The sequence below is a fragment of the Puma concolor genome, chromosome B3 (assembly GCF_028749965.1).
Source record: "Puma concolor isolate L17-30 chromosome B3, mPumCon1.1.hap2, whole genome shotgun sequence".
Lineage (NCBI taxonomy): Eukaryota > Metazoa > Chordata > Mammalia > Carnivora > Felidae > Puma > Puma concolor.
In genome coordinates, this window is record NC_141672.1 from 90018012 (window position 1) to 90034866 (window position 16855).

The window sequence follows — 16855 nt, forward strand, 5'->3', positions numbered from 1 at the left end:
ATGTAAGTATTTATGTTATAGCAGATGTACTAAGAGACTTCTTTAAGAAGATGCTGGAGCTTAGTCTTGTTGGCTTTGTGGTGTTATTTCTGTTCTTGAAGGACTTTATGAAGAGAGTTCTGTTTTCTGGCAATGGAGTTCCCATATTTGGGATATGAGGCTTCCCTGTTCATCTTTTAAACATGCAGGGGAATGATAAATAGTAAACATATGAAGAATTTTGTTGTGGATCACTGAAGTGTTATTTTGTGCTATAATAGACATACTGTTGTAATGGAGCTACCTAAAATTAGCAAAACTACTGAGTAAAAGTAAAATTCTATGTGGTATGATATGGACTGATATATTTTGACAGTATCTTTGTTCTGTTTTCATCCAAATAGGAAATTGTAATTGTGTTCATTTACAATACCAAGGTTTGTTTCAGAAATAAAATAATATTCAACCTTTAAAAAATGCATAGTAGCATATTATTTACTGTGGTATAAAAGCATTAAGTACAAATATTCAGTATGAGTAGAGAATTCTTACTCTTGTTGAATAAGAATGTTGATTATACATATAAATTATATTTAATATAGGTTTAAGAATCTCTAATCTCATCCTTACCAAAAGGATTCAGGTAGTCTCATTAAAACAGCAAGGAATTGGGGCACCTGGGTAGCTTAGTCGGTAGAGCATGTGATTCTTGATCTTGGGGTTTTGAGCCCCACATTGGGTGTAGAGATTAAGATTGCTAAAAAATAAGGGGCGCCTGGGTGGCTCGGTCAGTTGAGCGTCCGACTCCGGCTCAGGTCATGATGTCACACACAGTTCATGAGTTCAAGCCCTACGTCGGGCTCTGTGCTGACAACTCGGAGCCTGGATCCTGCTTCTGATTCTGTGTCTCCCTCTCTCTCTGCTCCTCCCCTGCTCACATGCTGTCTCTCTCTCAAAAATAAGTAAAGATTAAAGAAAAAAAAGATTACTAAAAAATAAAAAATACAGCAAGGGATTATAGGTCAGTATTACAGTAATGTAAGAAAATCGCTCATGTGGTCGATGACTCTAGAAAAATTTTACAAATGAGAAAAATAGACGTACAAGTGAAGACAAACCAGGTATTACTTGGAGTATACTCTTTTAGTCAATAATATCGCAAAAACAATGTACACTGGTGGTGTAGATTTGCCCCATATAAGGAAATGAATAGAGAGCTTCATTAAGGAGTAAACTCCTTAGTGTTAATTTGGGCATTTAAAGAATTGAGGTTGGCATTGGGTGTGGCATTGGCAAGCCTTGTTATTTTGGTAATATGTGATATGCCAACAAATTCCAGTGAGGTTCTGTTTCTTACCCTGAGTGCTTACCCTGAGTGGTTGTCCAAAAGAACAACCACTGTTCTTTTGGACAAATCTAAGAGTAGGGGAGTATTGCTGAAAATTCAGAGCACATCTTACAATTCGAGTGTTTCAATAGCACAGACAGTGTAATGGACATTGGGGAAAGGATCTGAATTGAGAATGCTGTGATTATATTTGTGTATTTTAAGTGCATTAATAATAAGCACCCCTACAACATTGTCAAATTTTTACTTTGTTTTTTACCACTTTTGGATATTATATAATTCTATTTTGTTTCTCCTGCATGTGAAAACAGGAAAATATATTACACATATTGTACCTTTTTTAAAGATTGAGGGGCGCCTGGGCGGCTCAGTTGGTTAAGAGCTGACTTCGGCTCAGGTCATGATCTCTTGGTTCCTGAGTTCAAGCCCCGCGTCGGGCTCTGTGCTGATAGCTCAGAGCCTGGAGCCTGTTTCAGATTCTGTGTCTCCCTCTCTCTGACCTTCCCCTGTTCATGCTCTGTCTCTCACTGTCTCAAAAATAAATAAAACGTTAAAAAAAATTAAAAAAAAAAGATTGAGGTATAATGGATATACAACATTAGTTTCAGTGTACAACATAATTTGATATTAATATATGTATATATACATACACACACCATGTATTCTTTATCCATTCATCAATAGATGGACTCTTAAGTTGTTTCTGTTGGCTATTGTAAATTAAGCTGCAGTAAACGGGGGTACATACCATATTTTATAAGTGTAACCTGTAAGGCAGAATGCCTATGCTCAATGCATGTTTTTTTCCTCATATCTTAAGGAAGAGAGAGAAAATCCTTCAAAACGGAGTAGGATTGAACGTGATATAGATAATAATTTGATCACATCAACACCAAGAGCAGGAGAAAAGCCTAACAAACAGATATCTCGAGTAAGACGGAAAAGTCAAGTAAATGGAGGTTTGTTAATATTTAGATATTCTTCTATTAGGTCTAAGCAGAAATTTCACCTGACGTGTTTCTTTTCTGTTTTTAAAAATTGAATGTGTGTAATTTTTGCCTTATTTTGTAATCTCCTTTGTATTAAGTATTAGCATGAAATGAAATAAAAATTACCTCATATAAATATACTTTGATGAATTAAAATGACAAATAAAGGCAGAACAACTGGCTTTATACTATTTATCATGAAAATGCATACAGAACAACATTTTTGACCTCTAATAAATTCATTTCTTACAGCAGTAATAATTGTGACTTAATTTACTGAAATAAGTACAAAGAATTTGTTTCTGGATCATGGAACTTCAGCTCAGAGGGGTCTTGGATCACTCAGGGCTGTGATTCTTAATGAGGGGTTGTTTTGTCCCTAGGGGATGTTTGTTAATGTCTAGAGACCTTTTTGGTTGTCACAACCTATGGTGGGATTGCTACTTGCATCTAGCAGGTGGAGGTTAGGGCTGCTGCTAAACATCCTACAATGCACAGGGTATCCTCCCATAATAAAGAATTGTCCAGCTCCAAGTCAGTAGTGCTGCTGTTGATAAATCTTGTTCTAGGTCAGTCTGTTATAGTATTGCTGAGAAGCTCCCCAAGTCCAAAAGAAGGAGAAAAACAAGAAGGACAAGCAGAGGAAGGTATAAAGAACACTTTAGAGCATGGGGTGCTGCGTTTTAAACACAACAGCAAGAATACCTTCCCTCTTTCCTGTCAATTCAATATTGTATCTCTAAATTTTGAACTATTAGGGAAAAAGAAAAGAGCTATAGCAGCAAAGAAAGAAAGAAATGTGGGTAGATACCAAGTAAAGTTGTGAAAGGTCAAGGATGATTAATCAAAACACATTTGTGTGAATTTATTTTTATTGTTTATTTTCCAAAACCCATGAAAAATTTTTATTAAGAATCTAAAAAAACAAAAGACAAAAAACCTGTTTTTCTTAACCACTCTGAAATGGTGCCTCGGTATGCACATAAGTAATTTTTGCTATATACTATACATAGTCTTCTGCTTCAGTATATATATGTTGCCGCTATTTATTTAGCTGTTATTCATTAGTAAGAGACTGGAGGGTCGGTTTTATGAAGTAGGCAGCATCCCAAAATGTAAATAAAGACACAGTCTTGCATTTGTGTTTTTGATGTAACTTACTTTACTTACAAAGAGTTTATTTCATTTTGTTGTAACTTGCTTTACTTACAAAGAGTTTATTTCATTTTCTGTTACACTGTGGAAGCCTATAGTCTACATACTAGAAACTTCAGTCTATATATATACTTCTAGATGTAAATGTGTTTTGTAGCAGTTATAAAACATTATAAATAAATAAATTTGTTATAAAGATCATTTGATTTACCTCAGGATTTTTTTAAGTAAAGCTTTCTTAACATTAGTGTTCATCAGTTTTTATGAAGTATTTTAAGGGAAAAAATATTTTCATAATGAATTGTTTAAAACACATTTCTCAAAGTCATGTTTTCTAGATTGCAACTTTTTTTTTTTTTTTTTTTTTTTTTTTTTTGCCTTAGAAGCTGGTAGTTATGAAGTGACAAATCAACATGTAAAACAAAATGGAAAATTAGAAGATAATCCTTCCTCTGGCAGTCCTCCAAGGACTACATTGTTGGGGACCATATTTTCTCCTGTCTTCAACTTTTTTTCACCAGCAAATAAAAATGGTAAGTATAAACTATTACCCATAAACCATAATCTGGGTTTAAAAATTAGTTTTCCTGGTTTTTCAAGAGATCTGTTTGATTTTACTGGAGTATTTTGTGAGCATCTTAGTTTGTTTTCAGCCTCATTAAAAATACACAGCTCCTGAAAGACTGTTTTTTTTTTTTAATGGACTGAAATACATTTAGGTTATGTTTAACTCTGTTGAAGTGCATGAACTCCGCTTTCACTCTCCGAAAAGCTAGATGATAAACTCTGAGCTGGAAGGAAAATGATTTTTATGATGCTGTGTATAGGAGAGAATCCAGAAACATTTTCAATATTCTAGATCAGTAAAGTGGAATTTGTTGAATATTTAAGTGAGCTGAAAGTAGGTCATTTTTTGTAACACATTTTATTTTTATTTTTCGTTTGCTTGATTTTTCCCCATAGGGGTCATTAATTTGGATATTTAGTAAAACTACTCTAATTCAAATGAAATGCCTTTGCAAAAGAAATTTGGATTGTTGCCCAGCATTTTTTTTAGGCTCCACACCCAGCACTGAGCGCAATGTGAGAGGCTTGAACTCACGACCCTGAGATCAAGAGTCAGATACTTAATCAACTGAGCCACCCAGGTGCCCCCCGCCCCCCTCCCAGCCCCAGCATTTTATTTTTGTTTTTTGTTTTTCTTAAAAATTTTTTTAATGTTTATTTATTTTTGAGAGAGACAGAGTGTGAGTAGGAGAGGGGCAGAGAGAGGGAGACACAGAATCTGAAGCAGGCTCCAGGCTCTGAGCTGTCAGCACAGAACCTGACAACAGGGCTCAAACTCACAAACCATGAGATCATGACCTGAGCCAAAGTTGGACGCTTAACTGACTGAGCCATCTAGGTGCCCCTGGCATATTTTAAAAAGAGATAGCTAGTGTTCTTTTTTTATGAATAATTGTTAATTTCATAAATGATCATTTAGTCTTTATGTGAGGGCAGGAGATCTTGTCTTTATTTTTGCATCCACCATGTTGTTTGATAGTATGGGGCACATGGAAAATAGCCATTAAGTGCTTGTTGCCTGATTATTTAAATTCTAATTTGAATATGTTTCTGGATGATAATACGATTTTTAAAAGGCAGAATAGTGCACTATAAAAATCTAGATGCTCTGGGGGATGAAAATAATGTATGTTAGCACATTTAAAAGGACTGTGAAGTCCTATAGTAGAAATAAAACAAAAAACTACCTTTAACTTTGTTTAACCCCATATTTCCTAGACATGTATGATCCAGTGAACCCTTTTTTGTGGAACATCTGTTAACATCTTGTAAAACTAGTGCCCCATAGACCAACTTTGGAAATAGCTGGTGTAGTGGGAAAAGAATGGGCCTTGGAATTAGAGAAACCTGTCTTAAAATTTCAGCTCTCCTGGGTGCCTGGGTGGCTCAGTCATTAAGCATCTCACTTCGGTTCAGGTCATGATCTCACAGTTCATGAGCTTGGGCCCTGCTTGGGTGAGCACATGTTCCACTTTGGGTGACCTTGAGCCCCACTTTTGGTGAGCTTGAGCCAGTAAACATGAGCCCCACCTCTCTCTCTCTCTCCTTCTCCCTCCCCCTCTCTTCTCTCTGCCCCTTGCTCTCAACAACAACAACAGCAACAACAAATCCTCCTCCTCATCCTCATCCTCATCCTGGCTCTGCCTCTTTAGCTGTGTTACCTTGGTCTAGTTCTTTAAATTCTTGAGCCTCTTTGTCTGTGAGAGAGGATAACTATACTTAAATATGGGGCAGGGGCGATTCGAAGATTTCATGTCATTCATTTGAGTATCTGCTGTGTCCTGGCCATTGTATTAATCGCTAGAGATTCAAGGATATTTAACACATCCATGGTCCCTGTGCTCAAGGAGCTTAATTTTTTACAAGAGGGAGAGAGATCTATAAATAGGTATAATAAATTTTTATAAGTGCACTGATAGAGGTATGGGGTAGTATGGTATTCATAGGATGGAATGGTTCTATATTCTGACATCTCACAATAGTCTTTATAGAAAAGCTGAATCTTGAAAGGTGGTAAAGGGTATTCCAGGTAGAATGAGCAGCGTGAGCAAAGGCATAGTGTGTTTGAGAAACTGAAATTAGTTACAGATAGACCATTGGATTTGAGGAGTGCACAGGATGGTTAAGATACTTACGAAGATGGCAGATCAAAACTAACATGGTAAGATATTTGAATTTTATCCTTGGTGGGGGATGACTGAAAGGTTTTAAACTGGTGAGTAATATGAACAGATTTTTGTTTTCTAAAAATCACAATGTGTCAGCTACATTCTAAAAAGGTTGTGTTGGGGGAAAACAATTAGTAGACTTGTAGTCCACATGAGACTTCATGTAGCCTTAACTATGATATTAGAGAAAAGAAGAAGGATCAGAGATATAGAGTAGACAAATTTTGAGCACAGATTGGAAGTGAAAGAGACCAGAGATTAAGATGACACAAGGTTATTTTTTCAAGAGAGGTTGGGTTCTAGGAGATAGGTGGGCCATACTGAGTTTGAGATGCTATGAAACAACCAAATAAAAATGTCTGGTAGCCATTTGTCCTTCTTGTGTGGAGCTTAGAAACCTGGGTTTAAGCAGTAGACTATTATATTTTTTTTTTTAAATTTTTTTTCAACATTTTTTATTATTTTTGGGACAGAGAGAGACAGAGCATGAACGGGGGAGGGGCAGAGAGAGAGGGAGACACAGAATCGGAAACAGGCTCCAGGCTCCGAGCCATCAGCCCAGAGCCTGATGCGGGGCTCGAACTCACGAACCGCGAGACCGTGACCTGGCTGAAGTCGGACGCTTAACCGACTGCGCCACCCAGGCGCCCCCAACAGTAGACTATTATATTACCAGCTTATAGGTATCATTTGAAACTAATGGAGTAAATGTTCAGCAAACTAAGATCTTGGAATATATTTAAGGATGGACAAAGTAAAAGAAAGCAACAAAGACATGGAAGAAGCCAGGAGATTTTGTGTCATAGAAGCCAAAGGAAAAGAGAATATCAAAACCCAGGGTCAAACAATTGTAAAGATTGAAGGAAAGGAAATGAGTATTGAAAAGAGACTGCTGAGCCTGGCAATTACAAAGTTACTGGTTTCTTTCTGTCTGTTTTTTTTTTTTAATGTATGTTTGTTTGTTTGTTTGTTTGTTTATTTTTTGAGAGCAAGAGTGTTAGTGGGGGAGGTCTGAAAGAGGGGAGACACAGACTCTAGAGCAGGCTCCAGGCTCTGAACTGTCAGCACAGAGCCTGACACAGGGCTCAAACTCATGGACCACAAGATCATGACCTGAGCCAAAGTTGGATGCTTAACCAACTGAGCTACCCAGGCATCCCAAGTTATTGGTTTCTTTTGCCAGAACAGTTTCAGGAGAGTGGCTGGAGTTGGAAGCCTAACACATTTGGGTTAAAAGAGTAAAATGGGAGTAAGAAAGGAAGCAGCAAATGTAGGTTACTGTTATGAACTACTTGACTATAAAATTAGAGAGGTTACCAAGTCTCGAGTGGTTTCTCTTTGTGAGAGACCAGCATGTTTTTAAGCCTCAGGGAGGAGTCTCATAGGAAGAGGTTGAAAATAGGGGGAAAATAACTAATGAAGAAAGTTTCTGGAGTCTGCTGACAATGATGAGATTATGGAAACAGATAGTAGAAGGATTAGAATGGAGAAGAGAGGGAAAAGAGATATTTTTCTCTAGTGCTAAAGGAAAGAAGCTGTGAAGGTGTGTGCGGAAATAAATGGGCAGAAGAAGTTGGTTTTTGGTAAGTTACTTTTTCTTTGAAGGAGGAGATGGTGCCATGTGCTGAGATTCCTGGTGGCGGGGACTGAAGAGAACAGTGAAGGTTTAGAATGTTTGTTGTTGGGTATAATTAAAAGAAATACATACATAATCCAGTAAGCCTGTAAGTTACATTGATTCAAGAGAGATTTCTATGATGGGTGACATTTGAAAGACGAGGGAGCAAGAATACTGAAGCTGCTGGCTTGTGAGTGTATTAAGTGATATACCATGCAGTCTGACTAGATGAGAAGGGTGGGGAAGGGGCTGTTAAGGGATTGTTTGGAATGAGACTGGCCTTTATCAAACATGAAGGTCACATGTAATGGGAATATGAAATAGGTAATTAAAAGGTTAGGAAGTTTTGGTAGTGGATTGATACATTTGAACTTTAGTTTTCAGAGATGAACAGTTTCTTACTGTGAATGTCCAGGTTATGGTCATGGTACTTGCTAAAGAGAGCAGCGTGTATGAAGATGGAGCTTAAGAGCGCAAGACCTTTGATTAGTCTTAGGGATGAGTCATTGACATCCCCTGTAGTAACAACCAGCAGGTGTTTCATAGAGCTTTAAACTGGTAGCTAGGTGTTAAATTCGTCTGGTTGAGAGAGGATGCTGGCAACAGTTGGTAGAGGACAGCAGTGGGGATAAATGAAGAACTACAAAGCTAGGTGCCATCAGTCTCAAAGGAGGAGGAATTTTTGCACGTTAATGGAAAACCAATGATTTGGTGGCAGCAGTGGAATAAATGAATTCTGATTCATTTAGTATGTTGAGTATGGAAGAATAAAGAGCTTTGAGGGGAAAGGTATCAGGAAGAGATTTTTTGGAAATAAGTCACATTTAAAGCTTTGAGGGAGAAGGAATGTTGTCTGAGAAAATTGAGAGTATGGGAGGTTGATTTTGTTTTTGAAAATGACATTTGGAGGATTCCATAAGGAAATAGAGTTGGGGTCATCTCATCGTGGAAGAATTGGGTAGCAGGGTCATTTAGGTTGTGGCTGAGTATGATTAGGAAACTAACTTCAGTCTTTGTTACTGAGATGGAATCGTGTTAGGAAATTGTTCTTGTGTCTCTGAATAAAAATGTTCTGATGGTTAGGGTAACAGCTCATTCTTGGATAACTACCTCTGTCCACAGTGGCTAGGATGCTTACTTAGTACTGGACTAATTTGAGGATAATGAAAAATACACACACACACACACACACACACACACAATGCCTAGCTCATAGTAGACACTTAATAAATGATATTTGCTTTATTGAAAAGAAGTTCTGTAGTCAACAATACTGTGTTGTATACTTTGAAGTTGCATAGAGACTAGATCTTAGATTTTCTTACCACAAAAAATAACGATGTGGCAGGATAGAGGTATTAGCTAATACTAGGTTGGTAACCATAATGCAATATATAGATTTGTTAAATTAGCACATACACCTAAAACTTACACAATGTCGTATGTCCATTATGTCTCAATAAAAATTTTTTAAAGTTCTAAATTATGACTGTCTATATAGGTGGATGTTTCTAAACTGAACACTCTTAAGAAAAATTTTGTTCACTAATAGCACTGTAGCTTATAATAGTCTTTATTCCTCATTATTTGAAATATCTAGAAGAGACTCACTAAACAGTGATCATCAGCTCTATGTCTGTTGCATTTAGTTTTTCTAAATATTTATGAGTTTATTTTTCAATATTTAATTTTAGTTTTATTAAAATGTATTTGAGGGGCACCTGGGTGGTTGAGTCAGTCAACCAGCTCTTGATTTTGGCTCATGTCATGATTTCAGTTTGTGGGATCAGGCCTCGTGTGGGGCTTTGTGCTGACAGTGCAGAGTCTGCTTGGGATTCTTTCTCTCCCTCTCTCTCTGCCCCTCCCCTACTCGCTCACACTGTCTCTCAAAATAAATAAATAAGCATTTTAAAAAAACCCTTTATTAAAATATATTTGATATACAACATTATGTAAGTTTAAGGGTATAACATGTTGATTTGATACATTTATATATTTTAATATGATTGCCATGTAGCAATAATTAGCACCTCTATCACATTACATAATCATCCTTTCTTTTTAGTGGTTGGAATAATTCTAGTGTCAGCAAGTTTGATGATTATAATACAATATTGTTGTCTGCACTCTGTTGTGCCTTAGGTCTCTAGGGCTTATGTTTGCTTGCTATATAAGTTTGTACCCTTAAAAACATCTATCCTGCCACTCCCTTTTGATTTTTTAAAAATTTTTTTTTTCAACGTTTTTATTTATTTTTTTTTGGGACAGAGAGAGACAGAGTATGAACAGGGGAGGGGCAGAGAGAGAGGGAGACACAGAATTGGAAACAGGCTCCAGGCTCCGAGCCATCAGCCCAGAGCCCGACGCGGGGCTCGAACTCACGGACCGCGAGATCGTGACCTGGCTGAAGTCGGACGCTTAACCGACTGCGCCACCCAGGCGCCCCCCCTTTTGATTTTTTAAATGATGGTTGTGAGTACACTGAATCTTGATTATAGGAACATCAGGATCTGATTCCCCAGGACAGGCTGTGGAAGCTGAAGAGATAGTAAAACAACTTGATATGGAACAGGTGGATGAGATCACTACCAGTACTACGACATCAACTAATGGAGCAGCTTACTCAAATCAAGCAGTTCAAGTGAGACCATCGATAAATAATGGTTTAGAAGAAGCAGAAGAAACAGTTAATCGTGATATCCCACCCCTTACAGGTGAAGAAAATTCCTTTTCTTATGCATCTTCATGAATTTAGAAAAATACGGTATTTATTTATTTTTATTTAATGTCAAATGCATGTTTTTCTTCCTTGAACATAAGACAATTAAAATCGAAAATAAAACTTTCTCCCAGATATACAGTCATTTTGAAATTGAAAGTTTTTAGAAGGTTCTGTTGATTGAGAATTAATCATTTTACAGTTTAATTATTTGTACTGATCTTACTAGTTAGAGAAATTGAACACAAATAACGAAATAGATGCTCATGTTTATGAGTATATTTATTGTAATTGTACCCAGTCTCAGACCCTTAAGTCTGAAGTCCCTACCTAACGGCAGCTTTACACCTTCGGATTTGTTGCATATATAGATGACATCCGCCCCCCCCAAGAAGCTTCTGTTCCTAGATCTTGCCCTGTATTCAAACTGCAGCCTAATTCTGGATCCTTATAAAAGCCTAACATAATTGTTTGGTCCCTGAGCCACTTGTCATGGAAATGTAGAACACATGAGATCAGAATTTATTACTTCTGAGGGTTGTGGTATACAGATGCATAAAGCTAAAAGATGAAACTGTTCCATCATACTTAAAAGCAGAAATAAAATTGAGGGCGGTCATCGTTTCTCAGAGGGACAAGATCTTAGGCTTTTATTTTAGATTAAAAAAATCTTTTTTTCATGTTTATTTTTTTATTTAGAGAGAGGGAGAGAGAGAGAGAAAGCATGAGCAGGGGTGGGGCAGAGAAAGAGGGAGAGAGGGAATCCCAAGCAAGTTGCACAGAGCCTGATGTGTGGCTCAATCTTACAAACCATGAGATTGTGACCTGAGCTGAAATCAAGGAGTCAGACCCTTAACCAACAGCCACCCAGGCACTTTTAGATTTGTTTATTTCTTATAATGCCAGGCATTTGCACATATGTATTGGTTCAGAAATGTAGTTTGGTGTAAGGAAGTAGAATATGTTCTTCCCTTGAATATAAAGGAGAAACTTGAAAAACTACAATCCAAACAGCTGAAAACATTTAAAGAAAAAATGCATACAATTATGAAATTTCTATATAGTGCAACCCAGTCGTACCAAAATGAAAAGTGACATAAAATAGGAAAGATTTATTTTAACTTGGTCGAATAAAAGATTGGGCTCTGTAATGTTAATATCTGTAATGTTAAATTATAATGTTGTAATTTAAGAATAATATTGAATCTGACAAGCAAATCAATATGGTGCACATAGTTCATTTTGGGTGGTTAAAACTTGCAAATGAACCTACTCTTGACCTGTCATTTTATGCTCATTACTTTGCCAGTGTTTAAGCTAGTGAATTGTAAAGTAGACAAAGTCCAGGGCTTTGGGCCTCGTGTTTGATGTTTGTTCTATATTTTTGTGCTGCTGTATTTTTTTTTTCCCTGACAACTATGAAAATGGAGAAGGGAGTTCTATAACCATAGTGATTTCTAGAGGGGAAAAGGAAAATTTAGTCCTGTTGTCTCATTCATTCATTCATTTAGTCCCCTAACATTTATTGAACATCTATTTTTTGTGATGGGCATTGTTTATGAAGATGAATAAGATAATGCTTCTTGACCCTGAAGAGTGAATGATCTAATTGATGAGCCAGGTATACACAAAAATTACTGTACAGTGTGGTGAGTGCTGTTACAAATAAATGAGCAAAATGATGAGGTGGCATATTATATTTACTCTGGGAGTATCATGACAGGAGAGAAGTAAAATTTTTGCTGATCTTAAAAGATGAGTATGAGTGACAAAGATTATTACTTTTCCTTAAGAACTAAGCCAAAGAGAACAAGACAGAAGGAGGCTGGCTCTACCATTTACTTAGCTTTGTGACTTTAGACAATTTAAGCTCACTTGAGTCAGTTTTCTTAGCTTTAAAAGGGTAATAATAATTCACGGTTTTAAAGGCTAAATGGGATGAAAGAAGAAAAATGCTTAGCATGAAGGCTCTCAAATATTACTTCCTTTCTCCCTTTTTCTGAGGTTAATAGGAATTTGAAACAGAAGTGGTTAGAAGTTGTATTTTTCTATTAACCCTTGTGCTAATGAACTGTCATTGGCATAAAGTTATTACAGATGGACAAAAATTATTATTTACATCTGGCATTCACTGAACATACTATGTTACAAGGTAATTCATATGTAAGAAATTAATATATCATAATAGCAAAAATGATTTCTTTTTGTCCTGAAAGACTATTATCCACCAATATTCCATTCCTATAGACAGATTACAGCAGTTTTTACCGTGTTCCACTATTTTAGTCCTTTTGGGCTACTGTAACAAACTACCATAGACTAGGTGGTGTATACACAGCAGAAATTTATTTCTCACAGTTTAGGAGGCTGGGAAATCCAAGATCAAAGTGCCAGCAAACTCAGGACCTGGTTAAGGGCCTGCTTTTAGGTTCATAGACAACTGTCTTCTCATGCATCCTCACATGGCAGAAGCTATGTGAGTTCTCTGGAGTCTCTGTTTTTTGTTTTTGTTTTTTCTGTAATGTTTATTTTTTTTATAATTTAAAGAAATTTTTAATGTTTATTTTTGAGAGAGAGAGAGAGAGGGAAAGAGAATGAGTGGGAGAGGGGCAGAAAGAGTGGGAGACACTGAATTCCAAGTAGGCTCCAGGCTTTGAGCTATCTGCACAGAGCCTGATGCGGGGCTTGAACTCATGAACCATAAGATCATGACCTGAGCCAAAGTTGGACGCTTAACCGACTGAGCCATCCAGGCGCCCCATTGTTTGTTTTTGAGAGAGTGAGAGAGAGAGAGAGAGAGAGAGAGAGAGAGAGAGAGAGAGACAAAAGATCCAAAGGGGCTCCGCACTGACAGCAGAGAGTTTGATGTGGAGCTTGAATTCACAAACCACGAGATCATGACCTGAGTCCAAATTGGACGCTTAACCAACTGAGCCACCTAGGTGTCCCTGGAGTCTCTTTTATAAGGGCACTGATCCTGTTCATGAGGGCTCCCCCCTAATGACTTCATGACATCCTAAAGTCTTCACCTCCAAATACCATTTTGGGAGGGCACAAACATTCAGTCTGTAGCATCCAACTTAAGCTTTTGTCTGAAACATTACCTCTGACTAATATTATCTTTTGTCTTCTTGAATTTAAGTTGTAATTATTGTCTTAGAAAATTCCCAGCAAGGTTTTTTTATTTATTTAAGTAATCTCTACACCCATTGTGGATCTCAAGCTCAAGACCCTGAGATCAAGAGTCCTACATTCTTCTGACTCAGCAAGCTAGGTGCCCCTTCCAGCATAATTTCTAAAGCTCTGTCAGTTGATAGAATTTTAGCTTAAACATATACCATGTGTCATGTGTCATGGCATATAGAATTGCTTCATGATTATTTTTAGGTTGCTTGTAAATTAGAAGTAAAATAAAGCCTCCTCTGAAGCAGTGGTTTCTAAATAGAACAGCATTTCTTAACTTTTAAAAGATTTTAGATAGCCTTGAGGTTCCTGGGAAAATGTACATACAACATAAGTGCACAAGGGGGTTTCATGAACCTCTTAAAGAATGTTCATAGATCTCAGGTTAAAAACTACCTTTGGGTCTATTGTCAGCACACATATATATTGACTTCCTATGTATGTACAAGGTACTTTGAAAAATGTTACTGCTGCAAGAGGCAGCATGAAGTTTTTATGGTTACACATATAGACGCCATTCAGTTAGAAATTGAAGTTTGGTGGAGTATATTTTTCTAGCAATAAGTAGTAAATTTTTTCTTTGCTATTAAGGATGTTAATTCTACTAGCCATGATCTAGCTTGCCATTTTATCTGTAATGGCAGTTTTTTCCTTTGCTTCTGGAGTTAAGAAATTTGTGTTAAGAAATATGTGTTAAGAAATTTGCTTTGAAATACTGTTTACAAGTTATTTCTATCATATCTTTAACCTAAAGTACACAAAGGGTCAGGAAAATCTTCTATAAAATCAGTAAAAATGTATACTCACAGTGAGTTAAAACCAACATATTGTTTTTCCTTTTATTAAATAGCACCAGTAACTCCAGATAGTGGTTATTCGTCAGCTCATGCAGAGGCCACCTATGAAGAAGACTGGGAAGTATTTGACCCGTGAGTTTTTTGTGTTTTTTTTTTTTTTGTCTTTTATTTTCCTTTCGCTCTTGGAGCAGAATGAAAGTGTGTGTGTGGAAGGGTGGCTCAATGGTATATTGCAAAGAACATGTGACCCTTAGGTATTAATAATTTTACTGGGTTACTGAAGTACTAATTTATATATTTTCAGTTTTATTTATGTTTCATAGGTTTGGTTTACTAGGTTAAATGGATATTATTTAATTGAAGATTTATTTTAAAAAGATTTAAATATGAGCTGAATTTAGTAATATGTTTAATATTATTTATAAAAAATAGAAATGTTGAGATTTTTAAAAAAATTTGATCTATAGGTATTATTTCATCAAACATGTTCCACCACTGACAGAAGAACAACTAAATAGGAAACCTGCTCTTCCATTGAAAACAAGAAGCACACCAGAATTCTCCTTAGTTTTAGACCTGGTAAGTATATTATCTATAGAGGTAGGGAAAGTAAGTTAAATTTATTTTTTAAAATACTAGCTGAAAATAACTAAAAGGATACAATTGAATGAATAGGCTTACACATTTACTAAACATGTCCAGGATGTTCTGAAATGTTTTTATTTGAAGTATAGTATAATGCCAGGATCCACATTTGGTTGGTATCAGGTACTCTTTGAAAATAAGTTAGGCTTTCATTTTTGTATTTAAATTGGTTCTTTCCCCCATATTTCTGGAACCCTTGTGATCTTTTTTGAAAAATTTCCCAATAAATTATAATTTGATTTCATGCTTAGATTTCACCTTTTATGGTGGGGGGGGGGGAAGGGGGTCGTGGTTAGGATTATGTTTCCCTGAAGGACCAAATATTATCTGTGTCCCAATGAGTTAACTTTATGCAAGATTATAGTTCTTTTCCTGTTCTTATTTTTGTGTATTGTCTAATATCAATAACTTTATTAATAGACTCCCCAAAGCATGAGCTCTGAATGTTAATAAAACCTTTGATATGTTTTCTTGGTATGTTAAAAATTTATGTTTTAGGATACCAAAAGAGCTTTGAAAAATGAACATCTACCTCTTACATAATACTGGAAACAATTTATTATTTAGCCTTTGTTACTGGTATCCTATAATTGGAGATGTGGTTTACTTCTCATAAAATTTTTTTCTTGAGGAAAAGATCATTATTTTAAATCTTAACTAGGATGTATAGTTCTTTTTTGAGAGTTCACCACCTTAGCCTTTGCCTAGCCAAAGAGGTGTAAGAGAGGTATTCAGAGGTCCTAAATATTAAGATATTTATTAGAGAATAAGTATAGAGAAAAATTCTGAAACTGATTATGAGTAGTTTAGATGTGATGTGCAAGTTAGTGGAAAAACTGAAAAAAGATTTTGCTAGATTTTTGTGTTAGGAGTTGATATGGTCATCATAGCAAGTTTGACCATGTAATTTTTAATCCAGTTTAAAGGTAAATAGAGAAGGAAAGCTAGGAATTGGCTGAGCATAAATGAATAATTTTATAGAAGTAAATGAAGAATGATCAAAATTTAGATAGTGTGTAAATGAAGTAGTAGAATTAGTTATTCAATTGTAGGAAAGAGGATACCGTTTTTTTTTTTTTTAAGATGATAAGACAGTACCTTGAAATGTGTAGTCTGATATGCTATTAAAAGAAAATGAGGCATATCTAGAGTATTTTTTGCTCTTTGCCTCCCCAGAGTTAACTTTAGGTTAAAAGAAACACTCCAGCTAATAAGATGTGGAATCACAAGGTATGAACATTTGTGTTTCATTTTAATTCATTTTAAATGCATTGAAAAATTTGGGGGTAGTCACTGGCAGCTTTTTAAAAGAAAGCATTTTGTTAACTACAAATAGACCTCCTATTTGTATTCGGTATTTAAGAAATATGAATATTTGCACATATCTTAGATTGAATGATCCTCACCTTCTTATCCTCTTAATGAGAAAACAGTTTGGTGATCAAAGATGACAAGTCTTCATTGACTGCTAATTTAGTTAAATCATGTTTATGTCTGAAACATATTCAACAAATACTAAGACATCCATTTTATAAAATAAAAGTCTTTATAAAAGATTTAAGGATAAGGAGCTATGTGAATAGAATATATGTAATTTTAAAAATAATTAGATTCTAAACTTTCATTTGTTATTTGTTAAATAAAAGGAGTATGGATTATACTTACCAGAAAGTTGGCAAGTGCAGAA

The 16855-nt window shown here is 35.9% G+C and overlaps 1 protein-coding gene across 4 annotated transcripts in view; it reads left to right on the forward strand.

Moving 5' to 3' along the window:
* The window catches only part of CTDSPL2 (CTD small phosphatase like 2), an 84068-nt gene that overhangs the window by 45948 nt on the left and 21265 nt on the right, over positions 1-16855 (forward strand). For 3 of the 4 annotated variants that reach the window (XM_086710573.1, XM_025919589.2, XM_086710574.1), the window contains exons 3-7: positions 2148-2286; positions 3855-4004; positions 10323-10538; positions 14577-14655; positions 14991-15102. In XM_086710573.1, the coding sequence (XP_086566699.1) occupies positions 2148-2286; positions 3855-4004; positions 10323-10538; positions 14577-14655; positions 14991-15102 (696 nt within the window). The remainder of the gene's footprint in view (positions 1-2147; positions 2287-3854; positions 4005-10322; positions 10539-14576; positions 14656-14990; positions 15103-16855) is intronic. The other variant, XM_086710575.1, reaches the window with a different exon arrangement.